Source organism: Hipposideros armiger, unplaced genomic scaffold (genome assembly GCF_001890085.2).
Source record: "Hipposideros armiger isolate ML-2016 unplaced genomic scaffold, ASM189008v1 scaffold_59, whole genome shotgun sequence".
In the NCBI taxonomy this organism is placed as follows: domain Eukaryota; kingdom Metazoa; phylum Chordata; class Mammalia; order Chiroptera; family Hipposideridae; genus Hipposideros; species Hipposideros armiger.
This window is the reverse complement of record NW_017731409.1, coordinates 2,189,370-2,205,460: the sequence shown is the minus strand read 5'-3', so window position 1 is coordinate 2,205,460 and position 16,091 is coordinate 2,189,370. Positions and strand designations below refer to the sequence as shown.

The following is a 16,091-nucleotide window of genomic DNA, read 5'->3' as shown; positions in this document are numbered from 1 at the left end:
TTGGGGAATTGGGGGAAGGGGAACAGACAAGTTGCTGTCCTTTTGTCTAGTTGTGGAGGACGTTGCTTCACTGGCCCAAGTTGGCACCATCATTGTGCTCTTCCTAGGTGAGGCAGATCAGTTGCCGGCTTCCGGATGGCCGATCACAGCGGCTGCTTGCCGCTCACGCTGGCTGCTGGCTACACATGGTAGCCCATGGCAACCCACTGCCACAGGGGCTGGTCGCCGGCGACTCACGGCAGCCCAGCTCCAGGTTGAGCTGTTGTTCAGCATCTTTGCTGTAGAGGGCAGTGTCACTGGCCCTCATACGTGGGATCCGAACCGGGGCCCTCTGGTGTCCCAAGCCAGCTCTTAATCAACCCGCCACTCGGCTGGCCCTTACACTTGATTATTGATTAAATAAATAATACTTAAAAACTTATCCTCCCTCTTGAGTTAAAATCTTTTATAACAAGTTCTCATCAAGTTGTACTGTTTTTTCATGCTTTTTGTCTCATGACTTTAGCTTTTCAAAATGTAGGTTTTATGCATGGAAGAACAGATATTATATCCCCAGAATGAGAGCCGCGTAAGTCTTTATTCAATGCTTTGTAAATTACTTACCTTATTATCTCATATTGAAATTTGGTAACCACTGAGCTATTGCAATTTTGTAGGGTGCAATTCTGTGAAGTAGGAATTGTCATTTGAGACTTCTGAAACAATGAACAGATCAAGTACTTTCTTCTGTTCAGATTTAGCTTGTGATCTAAGGAAAACACCTTAACAGCAGAGTAGGCAGAACGAGAATTAGAATCGGAGTTAGAGTTTGGCACTTGTCTTAGTGTTGTCATTGATCTTGTAGCTTTGGACAGCTTACTTTGTTTTATGGGAGAAGTTAGAGTTAAAATAGTGTGAGATGATTCTGTGACTAGATTCAGAATAACCTGTTACTATTTTGAAACTGGAAAGCACCAGGAAAAACCTTTTAATTTGACATCTATCTTTCTATTTGATCATTAGCTATGCCATATTTCTATTTAGTTAATTAAATAAGAGAGCATGGGTGGGAAATTCAACGTTAGATTCCACTTCTATCACCACTTCAGCTGCAACCTCAATACCATTCTAAATGCCAACTCAAGAATCCATCTTTCTCCTTTGTTGCACAGTCACTCTTTTTTTTAAAGATTTTTTTATTGGGGAACTGGGGGGATGGGAACAGCGCTGGGGAATTGGGGTAGGGGGAACAGACAAGTTGCTGTCGTTTTGTTCTTCAGTCTAGTTGTGGAGGACGTTGCTTCACTGGCCCAAGTTGGCACCGTCATTGCGCTCTTCCCGGGCGAGGCAGATCAGTCGCCGGCTTCTGGATGGCCGCTCACTGCGGCTGCTGGCCGCTCACGCTGGCTGCTGGCTATACACAGTAGCCCATGGCAACCCACTGCAGCAGGGGCTGCAGCCTACGCCGTCGCCAGCGACTCACGACAGCCCAGCTCCAGGTTGAGCTGTTGTTCAGCATCTTAGCTGTAGAGGGCAGTGTCACTGGCCCTCATATGTGGGATCCGAACCCGGGCCCTCTGGGGTCCCAAGCCAGCTCTTAACCATTCCGCCACTCGGCCGGCCCCACATTCACTCTTATAACATTCTTTAAATTTGAGTCCTGCCTTCAACATTGGCTTAGCCTTAGTTCATTCCTTCAAGAAAGATTTTTGTCTACTCATTCAGTCATTTTTTTTCCTTCAACCAGTATTTATTGAGTACCAGCCATGTATCAGGAATTTTGTCAGGTACTGGGGATATTGTAATGAACAAGATTGATAAAGTTCCTGCCCTCAGTAGCTTACAATCTAGTGGGAGAAGGTAGACATTAAACAAATAATTACTGAAATAAATAGTTAATTGTAGTAGTGATAAGTCCTATGAAGGAAAAGTTCAAGGAGTTTTGAAACTTAATACCAAGGGTCATTACTTAGTTTATGAGTCAGGAAGGGCTCCCCCAAGGAAGCGATATTTAGGCTAAAACCTAAAGGATGAATAGGAGAGAGATAAGCAAAGGAGCTGGGAAGGGAGGTGAGTGGGGCACTGGGACTAGCAGATGCAAAGGCCCTATCAAGAGAAGTACAGGGTGCTGGTATGGTCATAAATCAAGCTGGTGTGAATGACACGTAGCAGTGAGGACGAGAATGGTAGGAGATGAAGTCAGAGAAGTAAGTAGGAGTCATGGCATTAGGACCTGCAGACAATGTTAAGGACTTCGGACCTTATTCTGGGAGCAATGAGAATCCATAAAAGGGTATATTCTAATATGTGTTTTAAAAAACTTAGTCTTGAACGTAGACAAGTGATTGAAAAGGAGGAAGAAAATGTTTGTGAAGACTAGTTAGGTATCTACTATTATATTATACGAGTATTCCAGACAGAATGCGATTGTGACATGGATTATTAGTGTGGTATTGATGCAGATGGTATAATGTCAGTTACTATGAGATATATTTAGGAGGCGGAATGGATAGGATTTGGTGATTGTCTGTGAGTGGTGGTGAGGTACAGGAAAGTGTCAGTGATGATTCCTTGATTTTTGCTTTGAGAACCTGGGTGGTACCATTACCTGAGGTAAGGAGTACTGGGAGAGGGTCAGCTTTGAGGAAGGCAGATCATAAATTCAGTTTTAGTTCTTAGGAATTTAAGGTGCATGTGAAACCCTGAGTGGAGATGTGAAGTAGGCCGTTACATATATGGACATGGAACTCGAAGGGGCGGTCTGCACTGGAGTATGTCTTTGGGAGCCATATAAATGTGATAGTCAAAGCCATGGGAATGGATGAGCAATTGCCTAGAAAGTATATACAGCAAGAAGATACGTGTACCCAAGACCTAATCCTGAGTGAAGCCAACATTTAAAGATGAGAATGGACAATGATTAATCTGAGAAGAAGCAGCCACCAAAATAGAAGCAAAACTGGTGGAATGTCCTATCACAATATTACTTTGTCTCATTTACGCACATACTATAGTTTCTGAAGGCTTGTTTTGTTAGTTCATCTTACTTATTTATTTATTTTTGAGAGTCACCAAATTGATTATTCTAGTAATTACACTTACAGTTACAAATGAAGCACTTTACTGTTGACAGATCCCTATGCCCACCTTTGTTGCCTGATGATGGATCGTAGACAATATTCAGGTACTTCTAAATCAGATGCAAACTATACGGCTTTAACCATAGCTTTTCTAATTATTCTATGTACCTGAATGTAGCCTTAAAAAATTCTATAGTAATCCATGGTTTAACTGAAATAAGAATTCTATCAGTAAGATTAGAAAAGAGTGGGCACATTCTGGTCTTCCTACATACTCACAGAGCAGATGAACCTTGGATTTAAGACATATATTTGTTAAATTTTAGACTTTAAGTGTGTAGAAACATAGTTTGGCATACCCTTGTATTCTCAGATCCTATTATAGTATGTGGCATGCAGTAGACATTCAGTGAATATATGGTGAATGAATGAATTTTTATAGTTTTCATTTATAAGGATGTAATTTTTAATGGTAGAGATTGCAGAGAGGCAAGTGTTCTTATAAATTGCTGGTGGGCATGTAATCACGTTAATCACATCTGCAAAGATCCTTTTTGCAAAAAAGGCAATATTCACAGGTTCCAAGGATTTGATGTGGATATCTTCTGGGGTGGCCATTTCTCCACCTGCCACACATCCCTTCAAGCTATTTGTCGCAAACCAACTTTGGTTTGAAATTATAACTTGATCATGTTATTCCTTGTTGTGCTCAGCATTAAACTCCAAACTTCAACAAGGCTCTCCATGCTTTGGCCCCTGCTCATTTCTCCAGCCTCATCAACTTGCCATGACCCCAGCACACTCCATCTGTCAACCGTTCTAAATGAACTCTATTTTTTTTTAGTTTTTGTTTGTTACTTGCTTCTTGACCTTTCTTTGTATATTCTTTCTCTTTGTCAGGAACATGCGCATTTCCTTTGCTTATCTAACGGCTATTTCAAATTTTAGCTTAGACATCCAGCTTCTCCATGAAGCCTTACTGGATCACAAAATCCAGATCAGGTATACTGTCCCTATGTCTCCACTTTCCCTATCACAACATCTCTTATTAACTGTATAGTACTTGCCCAGTTTCTAGCCCTAATGGTTGACTATAAGTACTGGAGGGCAGGGGCTCTGCCTGTTAAATCATATCCCCATAATCTAGCTCAGTCACTGGCACAAAGTAAATATTTGTTAAACAAATAAATAATAGAGGGGGAAAAGATGGAATTGGGTTTTAGCTGATAAAATTTGAGGTTTGGAGTTGGTTCATGTTTTCGAATAGATATGGAGGTTGAAAAGAACTTAATCTTTTTCTTGTTCAGGCTTATGAAATAAAGACGCAAAGGTCTGCTGCTCTCTTACCAGCATTCTTGCCTACAACCCTTTCTGCTTTGGATGAAGTCCTGCATGGTGGTGTGGCTTGCGGATCCCTCACAGAGGTAAAGCACTTGCCAGAACTTCTTCCAGGGACCTGTTACCTTCAGAGCCAGGGGAAAAAGTTTAGTCAAAAAACATGGATATTAATCTGAATTAAATTATAAGCACCTCAAGGGCCTGGTTCTCTATTCAGTACCTAGTACTGCTGCTCTGCAAAAAGATGTTAAAAAAAAAATTCTTGCTGACTAATTGGTTGACTTAGGTTGCTGTTTCTTTGAATTAACTTAAACTTAGAACATGATGAATATTATGAAATAATATGGAACAGTTTGGGGAATTAGAAAAGGATTACTACTTAGTGTATTAGGAAGCAAAATTTGAAATTTTTTTAACATGTGGGCAAGTTGTAGTATTAAACTGACGTGAGCTATTTTTACTCCCTATTGCCGATAAAACTTGGTTTTAGGAAGTGGTAAGTATTATATATTGTTGCACAAAAATTACCCCAAAACTAAGTGGTTTAAAACAATAATAAACATTGATTAATTTTGTTTCTCTGGGAATGCCTCAGCTTGGTGATATTGGCAAGGAATGCAGTATCTGAGGGCTTGGTGGGACTGGTTGATACTTCCAAGGGGCCTTACTCACATGATTGGCAAATTGGTGTTGGTTGTGTATGGGAGGTCACAGTTCCTCCCCTGCGGGCTCTCCAAAGGCTGCTTGAGTCTCCTCATGAGGTGATGACTGGCTTCCCCCAGGGTAAGTGACCCAAAAGAAGGCAAGATGGAAGTGCCGATGCCTTTGGTGATTTAGCTGTGGAAGTTATATTGGGTTGTTGGAAAAGTCATGATGCATGTTTGCAACAGATGGCACTAGTTCATTTTTGGAAGTGCTAGAGTCATTTGCATCTGTTATTGCTATATCATTTGACAGCTGACAGTTCTAGCTTCATTCTAAAAAAAAAATTGAGCGATTTGGTTGAGTTTTGGAGATTTTACAACAAGTTGAAGATGGAGGACCAAACTGCATTTTCGCCATATTTTACTGTTTTACTTCCATAAAGGGAAGAACGCACGTCAAGCTTGTGAAAAGTTGCATAAAGTTTACAGTGACAATGCTCTACAAGAACATCAGTGCCAACGATGGTTCATGAAATTCCATGCTGGTGATTTTGATCTCAATGACGCTCCTCGGTCAGGGAGGCCCACTGAGGTTGATGACGACAAAATAAAGGCATTGACTGAGTCAAACCCACGTTACACAACATGAGAGATTGCAGAAACATTGAACATCCATCATTCAAGCATTCGTAACCACCTGAAGAAGCTGGGATACGTAAGCAAGCCTGATATTTGGGTTCCGCATGAACTCAGAGAAGTTCATTTGACGGCACGTATAAACATCTGTGATATGCTCATTAAACATGAAGAAAACGATCCTTTTTTGAAGCGACTGATAACTGGTGATGAGAAGTGGATTGTTTACAACAATGTGGTGTACAAATGGTCTTGGTCCCGACGTGATGATTCGCCTCAAATGACATCGAAAGCAGACATTCATTAGAGGAAGGTTATGCTCTTGGTGTGGTGGGATTTTAAAGGTGTCGTGTTTTTCAAGCTCCTACCAAGGAACCAAACAATCAGTTCGAATGTGTACTGTTTGCAATTGGACAGTTTGAACGAATTCATCATCCAGAAACGTCCAGAGCTTGTTAATTGTAAAGGAGTTGTGTTCCATCATGACAATGCGAGACCACACACAAATTTGATCACCTGTCAAAAATGCTGGAGCTTTGGGCCGGCCGAGTGGCACGTTGGTTGGGTTGGCTTGGGAGCGCCAGCTCTGAGCAGCAGGGCCTGGGTTCGGATCCCACACGGGGGCCAGTAACACTGCGCCCTCTACAGCTAAAATGGTGAATAACAGCGCAACCTGGAGCTGGGCTGCCATGAGTCGCTGAAGTGGGGCTGGCCGGCAGCATGAGGTTTTGTGAGCTGCTGTGAGACCCTGTGAGCAGCCGTCCAATGGCCGGCGACCAATCTGCCTCAGCCGGGAAGAGTGCAAAGATCACAATACCAACATGGGCCAGTGAAGCGATGTCCTCCACAACTAGACTGAAGAACAAAAGGACAGCAACTTCTCCGTTTCCCTTCCTTGATTCCCCAACGCTGTTCCCCTCCCCCCAATTCCCCAATAAAATCTTAAAAAAAAGAAAAACTATTGGAGCTTGGATGGGATGTGTTGCCACACCCACCATACTTGCCTGACCTTGCGCCATCAGACTTCCACTTGTTTTGCTCTCTTCAAAACTCCTTACGTGGTATAATGTTCAATTCAGATGAGGCTGTATATCAGCACCTTGTTCAGTTTTTTTTGCAAATAAAGATGAGGAATTATGAAGCTCACTGAAAGATGGCAAAAGGTTATTGAATGAAATGGGCAATATATCATTGATTGATCTTTGTTCTTTATATAAATAAATGACCTTTGAAAAACATAGACAAAATACATCATGATTTTTCCGACAACCCAATACATCATTGCTTCTCCCATATTCTCTTCATTAGAAGAGAGTCATTAAATCCAGCCCACGTTCCAGGAAAGGGAAATTAGGCTATACCCTTTGAAAGAAGTGTCAAGAATTTGAGGACATTTAAAAACCATTTCAAGTTTTCTTGAAAACTGCAGTTGTGTGCTTACTGGTCCTGATGTGGTGACTCGATAGATCATATTTACCAGTACACTCCTGAGGGACTTCTTGCTGGAGAGTTCCAGGGGAATAGATACTTTTTTCCCCAAATTTTATTGGGGAACAGCCATGGTCATTGGTTACACATTGCTTTCATGCTACAAGGCATCGTTGACTCTTTTAGGGAGGGCACAGCTCAGTGGCCCATGCAGGCATCAAACTAGCAACCTTGGTGTTATCAGCACCACGCTCTAACCAACTGAGCTAACTGGTCACCCCAAGATACTTTAAGCAAACTTCTAAATGAGCACAGACTCTTACATTCTGATAGTCATAAATTTAACTGTAGTTTTTTTTCCTTGAAGATGTGAAACTTTATTTTAGAAGCTAAACCTTATTTCCTATCTTTCAGAAAGATTAAAAAATGTGTGTGTACTGTGCCTAGTAGCTGCCTATTAGATGGTAAATGAATGAGTGAATTAATCTTAAAAAAATTAGAACCTGCTGTTGCAGGTACTGCCACCAGATGGTGCTAAAATCCTATTTTATATAATCGTTCTTGGTATCTAATTGGATCTATGATCGAGTAGGTTTATAAAACAATAGGGATCCACAGTTATAAACTTACTTATTTAAATAGCAAAAAATTGAACTTAAGGAAGATTAACCAACAACTACTACTTATTTTTTAAGTTTTAGAATAATTTTAAATACTTTTTCTCTTAGTTTTTATCATTTATTTCTGAATCCAAGCAGTAGTTACAAGCCATTTAGGTGTTTTATCGTGATCTACTTGGATGAATTGGAATATAAATAACCTGATTGTTTATTAGTGGCAAGTTCTCCACTTTCTGTTTCAGCTACAGGTAGCCTCTTCAGGTTTTTTGGAATTTTTTTCAGCTGAAGACGGAGTTTTTCTGTTTACTTTTTATTAAAAAACAAAATTTTAATATTTTATGTATACAAGATTAAATATATCCTGCATGTGTAAGTTGTGAACTCTTAATGAGACTATGACCCTAATATAAAAACCAGAACAATACCAAAAGTATTGAAACTAACTGTGGACTCCTCCCTGATCCTATCTTTGGCTTTTTGTTGGGAGGTAACCTCCATCCTGAATTTCTACCATTCCTTTACTTTTCCCCCCATAGTTTCCTATACCTATAGTTTTCCTTTACTGCCTATATACGTAGGAGATAATAAAATTTTATTTAGTTTTACTTATATTAGAGCTGTATGAAATCACATATCTGTGATTAAATCACGTATCTGTGATTAAATCATATATTTCTTCTATGAATCCCCTTTTTCACTTAGTATTGTTTTCTAAGATTTATCCATGTTGTTGCAGGTGGCAAGAGTATGATTCACTTTCACTACTGTATCATATTTCATTTTGAAAATATGCCACAATTTATCCCTTCTTTGAGTGAACATTTACATTGCTTCCAGTTTGCTATTAATGTAAAAAAGCTCTGTGGAAACAGTTGCACACGTCTCCTAGATCAGATGTACAGGATTTCTTTGGGGCAGGGATTGGCCCAGTGGCTAAATCTGGCTCATGGCCTGTTTTTGTAAATAAAGTTTTATTGTAACAGCTATGCTCATTTGTTTACCTTTCGTCTGGATGTTTTTGTGATACAAAGCAGAGCTGAGTTAGTTGTGACAGAGACTTCATGGTTTACCTAAAGCCTAAAATATTACTATTTGACTCCTATCTAGGGTATCTACTTTGGAGTGCTTTGCTGGTTACAGGGTGTGCACATGTGTAACTTTGCAGAATCAGGACAAATTGTTTTCCGGAGTGGTTGTGCCTGTTTACAGTCCTATGACTATGACAGACAGGCACGAATTCTTCCTGCTCCATAACTTCTTGCTTTGGTATTATCAGACGTCTTCATTTCTGCCCATCTCTGTGATCTTAGTTTTCACTTTTCTGAGTACTAATGAGCTTGATTACCTTTTCATAAAGCATTTGACTATTTAAAAAATTTTTATTAAGGTACAATTTAAATACTATAAAATTCAACCATTGTAACTGTATAATTCAATTATATATATATCACTACATTTATAGTGAATCATCACCACAATCCAGTTTAGAACATTTCCATCATCCTAAAATGTTCCTTTGTGCCTCTTTATAGTTAAGCCCCACCCCCATCCTCAGCTCTAGGCAGCCACTGATCAACTGTCTCTATAAATTTGCCTCTTCTAAACATTCCATATAAGTGGAATCATATAATATGTAGTCTTTTGTGTCTGGTTTCTTTTACATACCATGATGTTTTTGAGGTTTCACTGTTGTTGCATGTGTTAGTAGTTTGTTTCTTTTAATTGTTGAATAGTATTGTATGGCTATAGCACAATCTGTTTATCTACTCATTTGTTGATGGACAGTTGGATTGTTTCCAGTTTTTGTCTATCAGAAATAATGCTGCTATGAATATTCAAGGACATGTCTTTATGTGAATGTAGTTTTTTTATTTGTTTGTTTGTTTCTCTTGCATAGAGTCCAAGAAGTAGAATGACTAGAGCATATGATAGGTGTATGTGTAATATTTAAGGAACTGTCAGACTGCTTTCTAAAGTGGCTGTACCATTTTACATTCTCACCAGCAATGTATGATGGTTCATTTCTCCACATCCTCACCAAGACTTAGTATTATCTTTTTGATTTTAGCTATACTAGTGGGTGTGCATTGGCTTTTCATTGTGGTTTTAATTTGCATTTCCTTGATGACTAATGATTCTGAACACCTATTCATGTGCTTATTAGTTAGCTATTTGTATATTTTCTTTAGTGAAATGTCAATTCAAATCTATTTTTTTAGGATTTTTTTAATTTTAATTTTTTTTATTGGGGAATTGGGGAAGGGGAACATTGTATTTTTCCAGGACCCATCAGCTCCAAGTCAAGTTGTTGTCCTTCAATCTTAGTTGTGGAGGGCGCAAGCTCAGCTCCAAGTCCAGTCTCCGCTTTCAATCTAGTCGCAGTGGGGTGTGGGGTGTGGTGGGGGGTGTGTGGGGGGGGCGCAGCCCACCATCTCAGCAGGAGTCGAACTGGCAACCTTGTTGTTTAGAGCATGTGCTGTAACCAACTGAGCTATCCAGCCTCCTATTGGCAGCTCAGCTCGGGTGCAGCTCACTGGCCCATGTGGGAATCGAACCGGCATCTCTGTTACTCAGAGCGCTCTCTAACCAACTGAGCCACCTGGCCGGCCCTCTATTCAAATCTTTTGTCTATTTTTTAATTGGTTATTTTGTTGTTATTGAGTTGTAAAAGTTATTTATATATTCTGAATACAAGTCCTTTATCGGATATACGATTTGCAATTGTTTTCTTCTAATCTGTTACTTGTCTCTTCATTGTCTTAATGGTAGCTTTTGAACTTTTTAATTTTAGTGTTGTCCAATCTATCTAAATTTTTTCTTTTATAGATTATACTTTTGGTGTCATCTCCATGAATTCTTTGTCCAGCCAGGGACACAGAAACTTTTGCTATGTTTTCTTCTAGAGTTTTATAGTTTTAGGTTTTACATTTAGTCTGTGGTCTATTTTGAGTAATTTTTGTGTGATCTATTTTGAGTTTATTGGTAGAGTGAGTTATGGAATATCTTTTTTTATATATATTCTGCAATAGAAGATTAGAATTATTTGTTCCTTGAAATTTGGTAGAACTTGCCTGAAAAATTGTTTGATCTTGGTGTTTTCCTTGTGGGAAGATTTTAAAAAATGAAATCATCTCTCTCTCTCTGTGTGTGTGCATATATATGTATGTGTGCGTGTGTGTGTACATATACTTTTTTTAAGACTTTAAAAAAAAGTCTTAAAAAAAAGTCTGTTCACGGAGACCTTGTGATAGGCAAAATTTCTAAAATGGCCTCCCAAAGGTGTTCTGCTATAATCCCTGGAATCTGTGACTATGATGAAGTATCACTCCTATGATCGTGGTATGTTATATGGCACAATTGACTTGACAATAGGGAGATTATCCCAATATAATCCCATGAGCTTTAAACGCAGTGAGCTTTCTCTGGCTAAAGAAGGGGAAGCCCGAAAGATTCAAAACATGAGGATTCAAAACATGAAGATAGAAGGGACCACGTGAGAAGGAACGTAGGTGGCCTCTAGGAGAAACGAGCAGCCCTCAGATAACAGCCAAAAGGGAAGCAGGGAGCTCAGACCCAAAACGCAGAGAGGTGGATTTTGCCAACAACCGAATGAGCTTGGAAGCAGATACTTCCCTCGCGGCCTCCAGATGGGAGCCTAGCTCAGCTGACACTTTGATTTTGGCCTGGTGAGACTTAGCTGAGAATCCAGTCAAGCTCATCAGGACTGATAACCTACAGAACTGTGAGATAATAAACGGGTGTTGTTTTCAGCTATTACGTTTCTGGTAATTTGTTACATAGCAATAGAGAATTAATACAGATACCAATGGAGGTGTCTGATTAATTGCATTGCATGATCTTTGTTTCTGGTTAAACAGTCAAACCTGGAGTCCTGGATATTAGGTTAGATCTGGTGGAGGTGAGGGATAAGGCAACTGGTTGAATAAACGAAACTGGGCCTGGAGGTGACTGAGGGAGTAAGAATAAATCTGGAAACATTCTGCCGTCATTTTTATAGCTACTCTTTCCTGACTCTAGCTCCAGTATTCCGTAATTTATTTATCATCAGTTTTGATTTGTGTGAACTTCACTGAATCTGTGTATATTCAGTTACGGCACCAAGATTAAACGTGGAACTAGAGAAGCACTGCTCATGCCAAAAGCAGGAGCAGCGGAGGAGAAATCAAAGAGGAACCGCTCTGCAGAATCAGTAATGGAGGGAGCTGCAGGACTTTGTCCCAGTCCCCAAGAACACCAAGTTCCTCACCTGTAGAATATGTGAGCTGCTAATTCTGCATCTGTTAGGACTGAATATTGGTAGGAAATGGTGTTTGAAGTTTAAACTGTAAAAGTTTACATTTTGTGGAGATCAAACCACGTAATGGTAGCCTTCCCATATGAGATAATGTAGATCAGATCAGTGTTTCTCAATCTTTTTTCATTACCACCCCTTAAGGAGTTTTTTAGTCCTTTTTTTCCCCTTAATCACCCCCTCCCCATACCATGAGATTTTTTTTTTTTTTAAGATTTTATTGGGGAATTGGGGAAGGGGAACGTTGTGTTTTTCCGGGACCCATCAGCTCCAGGTCAAGTCGTTGTCCTTCAGTCTTAGTTGTGGAGGGCACAGCTCAGCTCCAAGTCCAGTTGCTGATTTAAATCTTGTTGCAGGTGCACAGCCCACCATCCCATGTGGGAATTGAACTGGCAACCTTGTTGTTAGGAGAACGTGCTCTCACCAGCTGAGCCAGCCTGCCACCTGTTGGCAGCTCAGCAGCAGCTCAGCTCAGGCGCAGCTCACTGGCCCATGTGGGAATCGAACCTGCGACCCTGTTGCTCAGAGCTCGCGCTGTTAACCAACTGCGCCGCCTGGCCGGCCCTGCCATGAGATTTTAATACCATAGATATACTGTATATCAGTTTATGTATTGTATATATATCTGTGCTTTATATAGACATAGAAAGAGTAAAATTACCACCCCCCACCCCCATCAAAACTGAGTTTCACTCTTGTGGTTAGTATCACCCCTGAGAATGCATGATAAAGATGCTAATGTGACTAGGTAAAATTAAGATTGCATTTAAGGGTTATCAAAAAGGGTATTTTCATAATGTAATCCCGAGATTACTGGACTAGAGAACTCACTCAAACTCAGGTCAACAAAAAATAATGTAACATCTGCCTATCTTAGTTCAAGACTATCTCTGGAAGAGTAAACCCTGGAAGCACTGCCAAATCTTTACAACATGTAAGAGTGATCATTATACCCAGATACTTGCTCTAAATAATAAGAAACAATGTAGCCCATTTCTACATTATTTGTATTTTCTGAGAATCATTTCTATGCTTTGTTCATGATTGAAGGAGACAAGGTGTCCTCCTTGAGTGAGGCACTTTTGCTTTGGAAGTGACTATCCTGTCCCCAAAAAGGTAGAGGCAGGATGACATAGTCTTATTTTGGCTCCCTAATTTTTCCTTAGAACAGTTGAATATTGCAGTTCTTTTTCTTTTTCATTGGCAGAGTTAGATGTGGCTTACAGGATCACAGGAGAGAAAATAAGTCAGGGGTTATAAACTCAGACAAGGGCCTGGCATGCAATAGAAATGCATAAACAGTGAGGTGTAAGACATAAATGCTTTATTAGTCAATTTGGGCTGCTTACACTGCTTACAACAGCAACAAACATTTTTCTTGCACATAGGTCTGCAGGTCGGTCAAGGTGGGTCTCGTCTCCTTCAAGTTACATTCAGGCTCAGGTCAGCTCCATGTACAATAAAGCAGTAGGAAAACTGGAAGGGGATTTCTAATTGGTGTTCCTTGAGTATATAATCCGCTGACATGATTTGTTTATCCTACCCAGTGTTTTAAAAGGCAAGATAATCAGGCCTCTCTCCTAATATAGGAGTTTGGCATATGTGGTTGATTGGGTCACTCTTCCTAATTCTTCATTCACTAACTGATTTAGAAATAAATATCTTTCTCCATAAAGGTTTTGTAGAGTCTTTCATATGGCACATGTTATATGATTGTTAAATGAATGACTGTATCCCTTGACACTTTGATTTTTTTAAACTGTGAAACTTGGGGTACTTGTCATTTCCATGTTCTCTTGTTTTTTTTTCTGCTCTGTTCCCCTCCCTTATTTTTTCCTTCCCTTCCCATTTACTTCAAAACCAGCAGTTGTTAATATGAAATAAGAAGGAGTAGTGGAGAGAATCCAAAATATAAAATCTTCCACATGTTGATATAATTTAAGATCAAGGTTTCTTTCATAAGACACAGTGCTACCTGGCCTTTCTGAGACTGTTTGCTTTTTGTTCTTTTTGTTTTGTTTTGTTTTAGGATTTAGAGACTTAGTTATTTTTAAAATGAATTCTGTACGTCTGAAGACCTAATCATATTTCTACATAATTGTAGAGCAAATGGAGACAAATAGTTAGATGCTGGGTGGGGGCTTAAGGGTGGTCGTTAAAAAAACGTGAAGTTTCCACATTCTCTTTTCTCAGATCAGAACCAGGCAGTCCCTAAATTGTCTTCTGCAAAGTATTTGCTTGGCTGGTTGCCCCAACTGTTGCCCCATCTTGAATCTGGGGAGAATTAACTTGGTCAGATTTTAGGTCCTAACAGGTCTGGGTTTCACATTCATCTCAATTACTTACATTCTCATTTAAGATTAAAATGACTAGACTTCATTTTTACTTTAGTACAATTAGATTTTATTTTCTTGGAAATAATTCTCTTTCCTCTTTTAACCAATGAATATTTGCTTCCTTGTTGATATTTGAGTGATCTTCACTTTTGTTTATTTTCTTTCAGCTCTTTTACATTTCTCAGGCAGGTTGAAACTCAGGCCCTAACTATATGAAGCTAATTGTATTTTACTGATGTCTTCTGTGTGTGAAAGTTGTATTCACTCTGAGTTTCCAAGAAGCAAATAACTTAGACTATTCTGGTTTGGCATGTACTCTCTTTCTAACCACCATTGGAGCTGAACCTGGGAACTGAACACAACTTGAAATTTTGTGGTTTGGCTGCTAGAATTCAGAGCTAAACTATCTGAAGCTAAAAATTATTAATGTTGAAATGTTTTAACCCACTAAGTAAGCCTGAAAAAATAATGAAATTTAATTTTAATCTAGATGTCAGATGTGTGAAGAGTGCCTAAGGATGGTATTAATGTTAATTTTTATAGAAACCTGACTGGTAAAGTGTAGAATTTCTGTAGTACTCTGTAGTGAAATGGGCTGTGACCATGAAATTCATTTAAATCACAGGAGCTTCTTTGGTTATTTCACAGCAAAGATTGTAAAAGAGTTGTTGAATTTAAAGGTGGGTGAAGAATTTTTTAAATTACAAGATATATCTAATTTGCTGACCTTTTTTATATGACAAGTGGCTATGTTATATGCTTCATCACAGATTAAAAGCCAACCAGCCAACCAACCAATGGAACACTCTTACTCTATCCCTTCAAAGTAAGGGCCATGTTTTAACAACGAATGAGAAAGTAAATGCCTTTTTAAAGACAGAGATTAAAATACAGAGTGTTTTTAAAGTCACTGCTTAGAAATGTTTCTTTCATAATCTGATTTTTGTTGTCAGGGATAATATGTGTCTAGTGAAAACTTTGCTGTCTGCACGCTTTAAAAAACTGGTAACAATATTTTCTATACTGTTGAAAATCTTCCAAATAAAGAGTTTCAGTTGCTTTTTAAACCAATTGTTAAAAATGTAAAAATGCAGTATCTTTGATTAGTTTACAAGAACAATTGATTGACATGAGGGAAGATAGATATTTATTAGCCAAAATTTGACACAAACTTTTGCTAGCTGATGGAGGTTAGTGAAAAATGAAAATAGTGATTTAGTAAGTACAACAAATGATTTCTTTAATTTCAGTCCTTGCATTTTTGCTATTATCCCTTTCTCACCTATGTAGCTATTACAATTAGGTACTGAAATAAGCAGAACTTAGGACCTGACATTTCAGTCATTGAATTGCAAAATATTTAAGTCAATATCTAAGAAAAAATATAATTTTGTTTATTTTCATTATCATCACTCCACTAAAAGTATTAATCAATTTTTATGAGAGTGAAAAGATCTGTACAACTAAGATATAAAACTGTTTTTAAATGCTTGTAATCTTTTATTTTCTTAATCCCTATTTTATGTATGTTTTGTACTGTATAGGACATATTAATGAAATAGTATGTGTATAATAAGTATACATATATTAGAAGACCATACTACTTTTTTTTTTTTGGTTTGTCAGAGTATGTAATCAGAGAAGTTTAGAGACCCCATTTCACTGAGCATTCATGATTTGGCAAACTATTATTGGTAGTAGCAATTATTTACCTGTAA

At 38.8% G+C, this 16,091-nt stretch overlaps 1 protein-coding gene across 2 annotated transcripts in view; it reads left to right on the top strand.

Moving 5' to 3' along the window:
* RAD51B (RAD51 paralog B) overlaps positions 1-16,091 on the top strand; it is a 579,424-nt gene that overhangs the window by 7,128 nt on the left and 556,205 nt on the right. For both annotated transcript variants that reach the window (XM_019641386.1, XM_019641387.1), the window contains exon 3: positions 4,367-4,483. In XM_019641386.1, the coding sequence (XP_019496931.1) occupies positions 4,367-4,483 (117 nt within the window). The remainder of the gene's footprint in view (positions 1-4,366; positions 4,484-16,091) is intronic.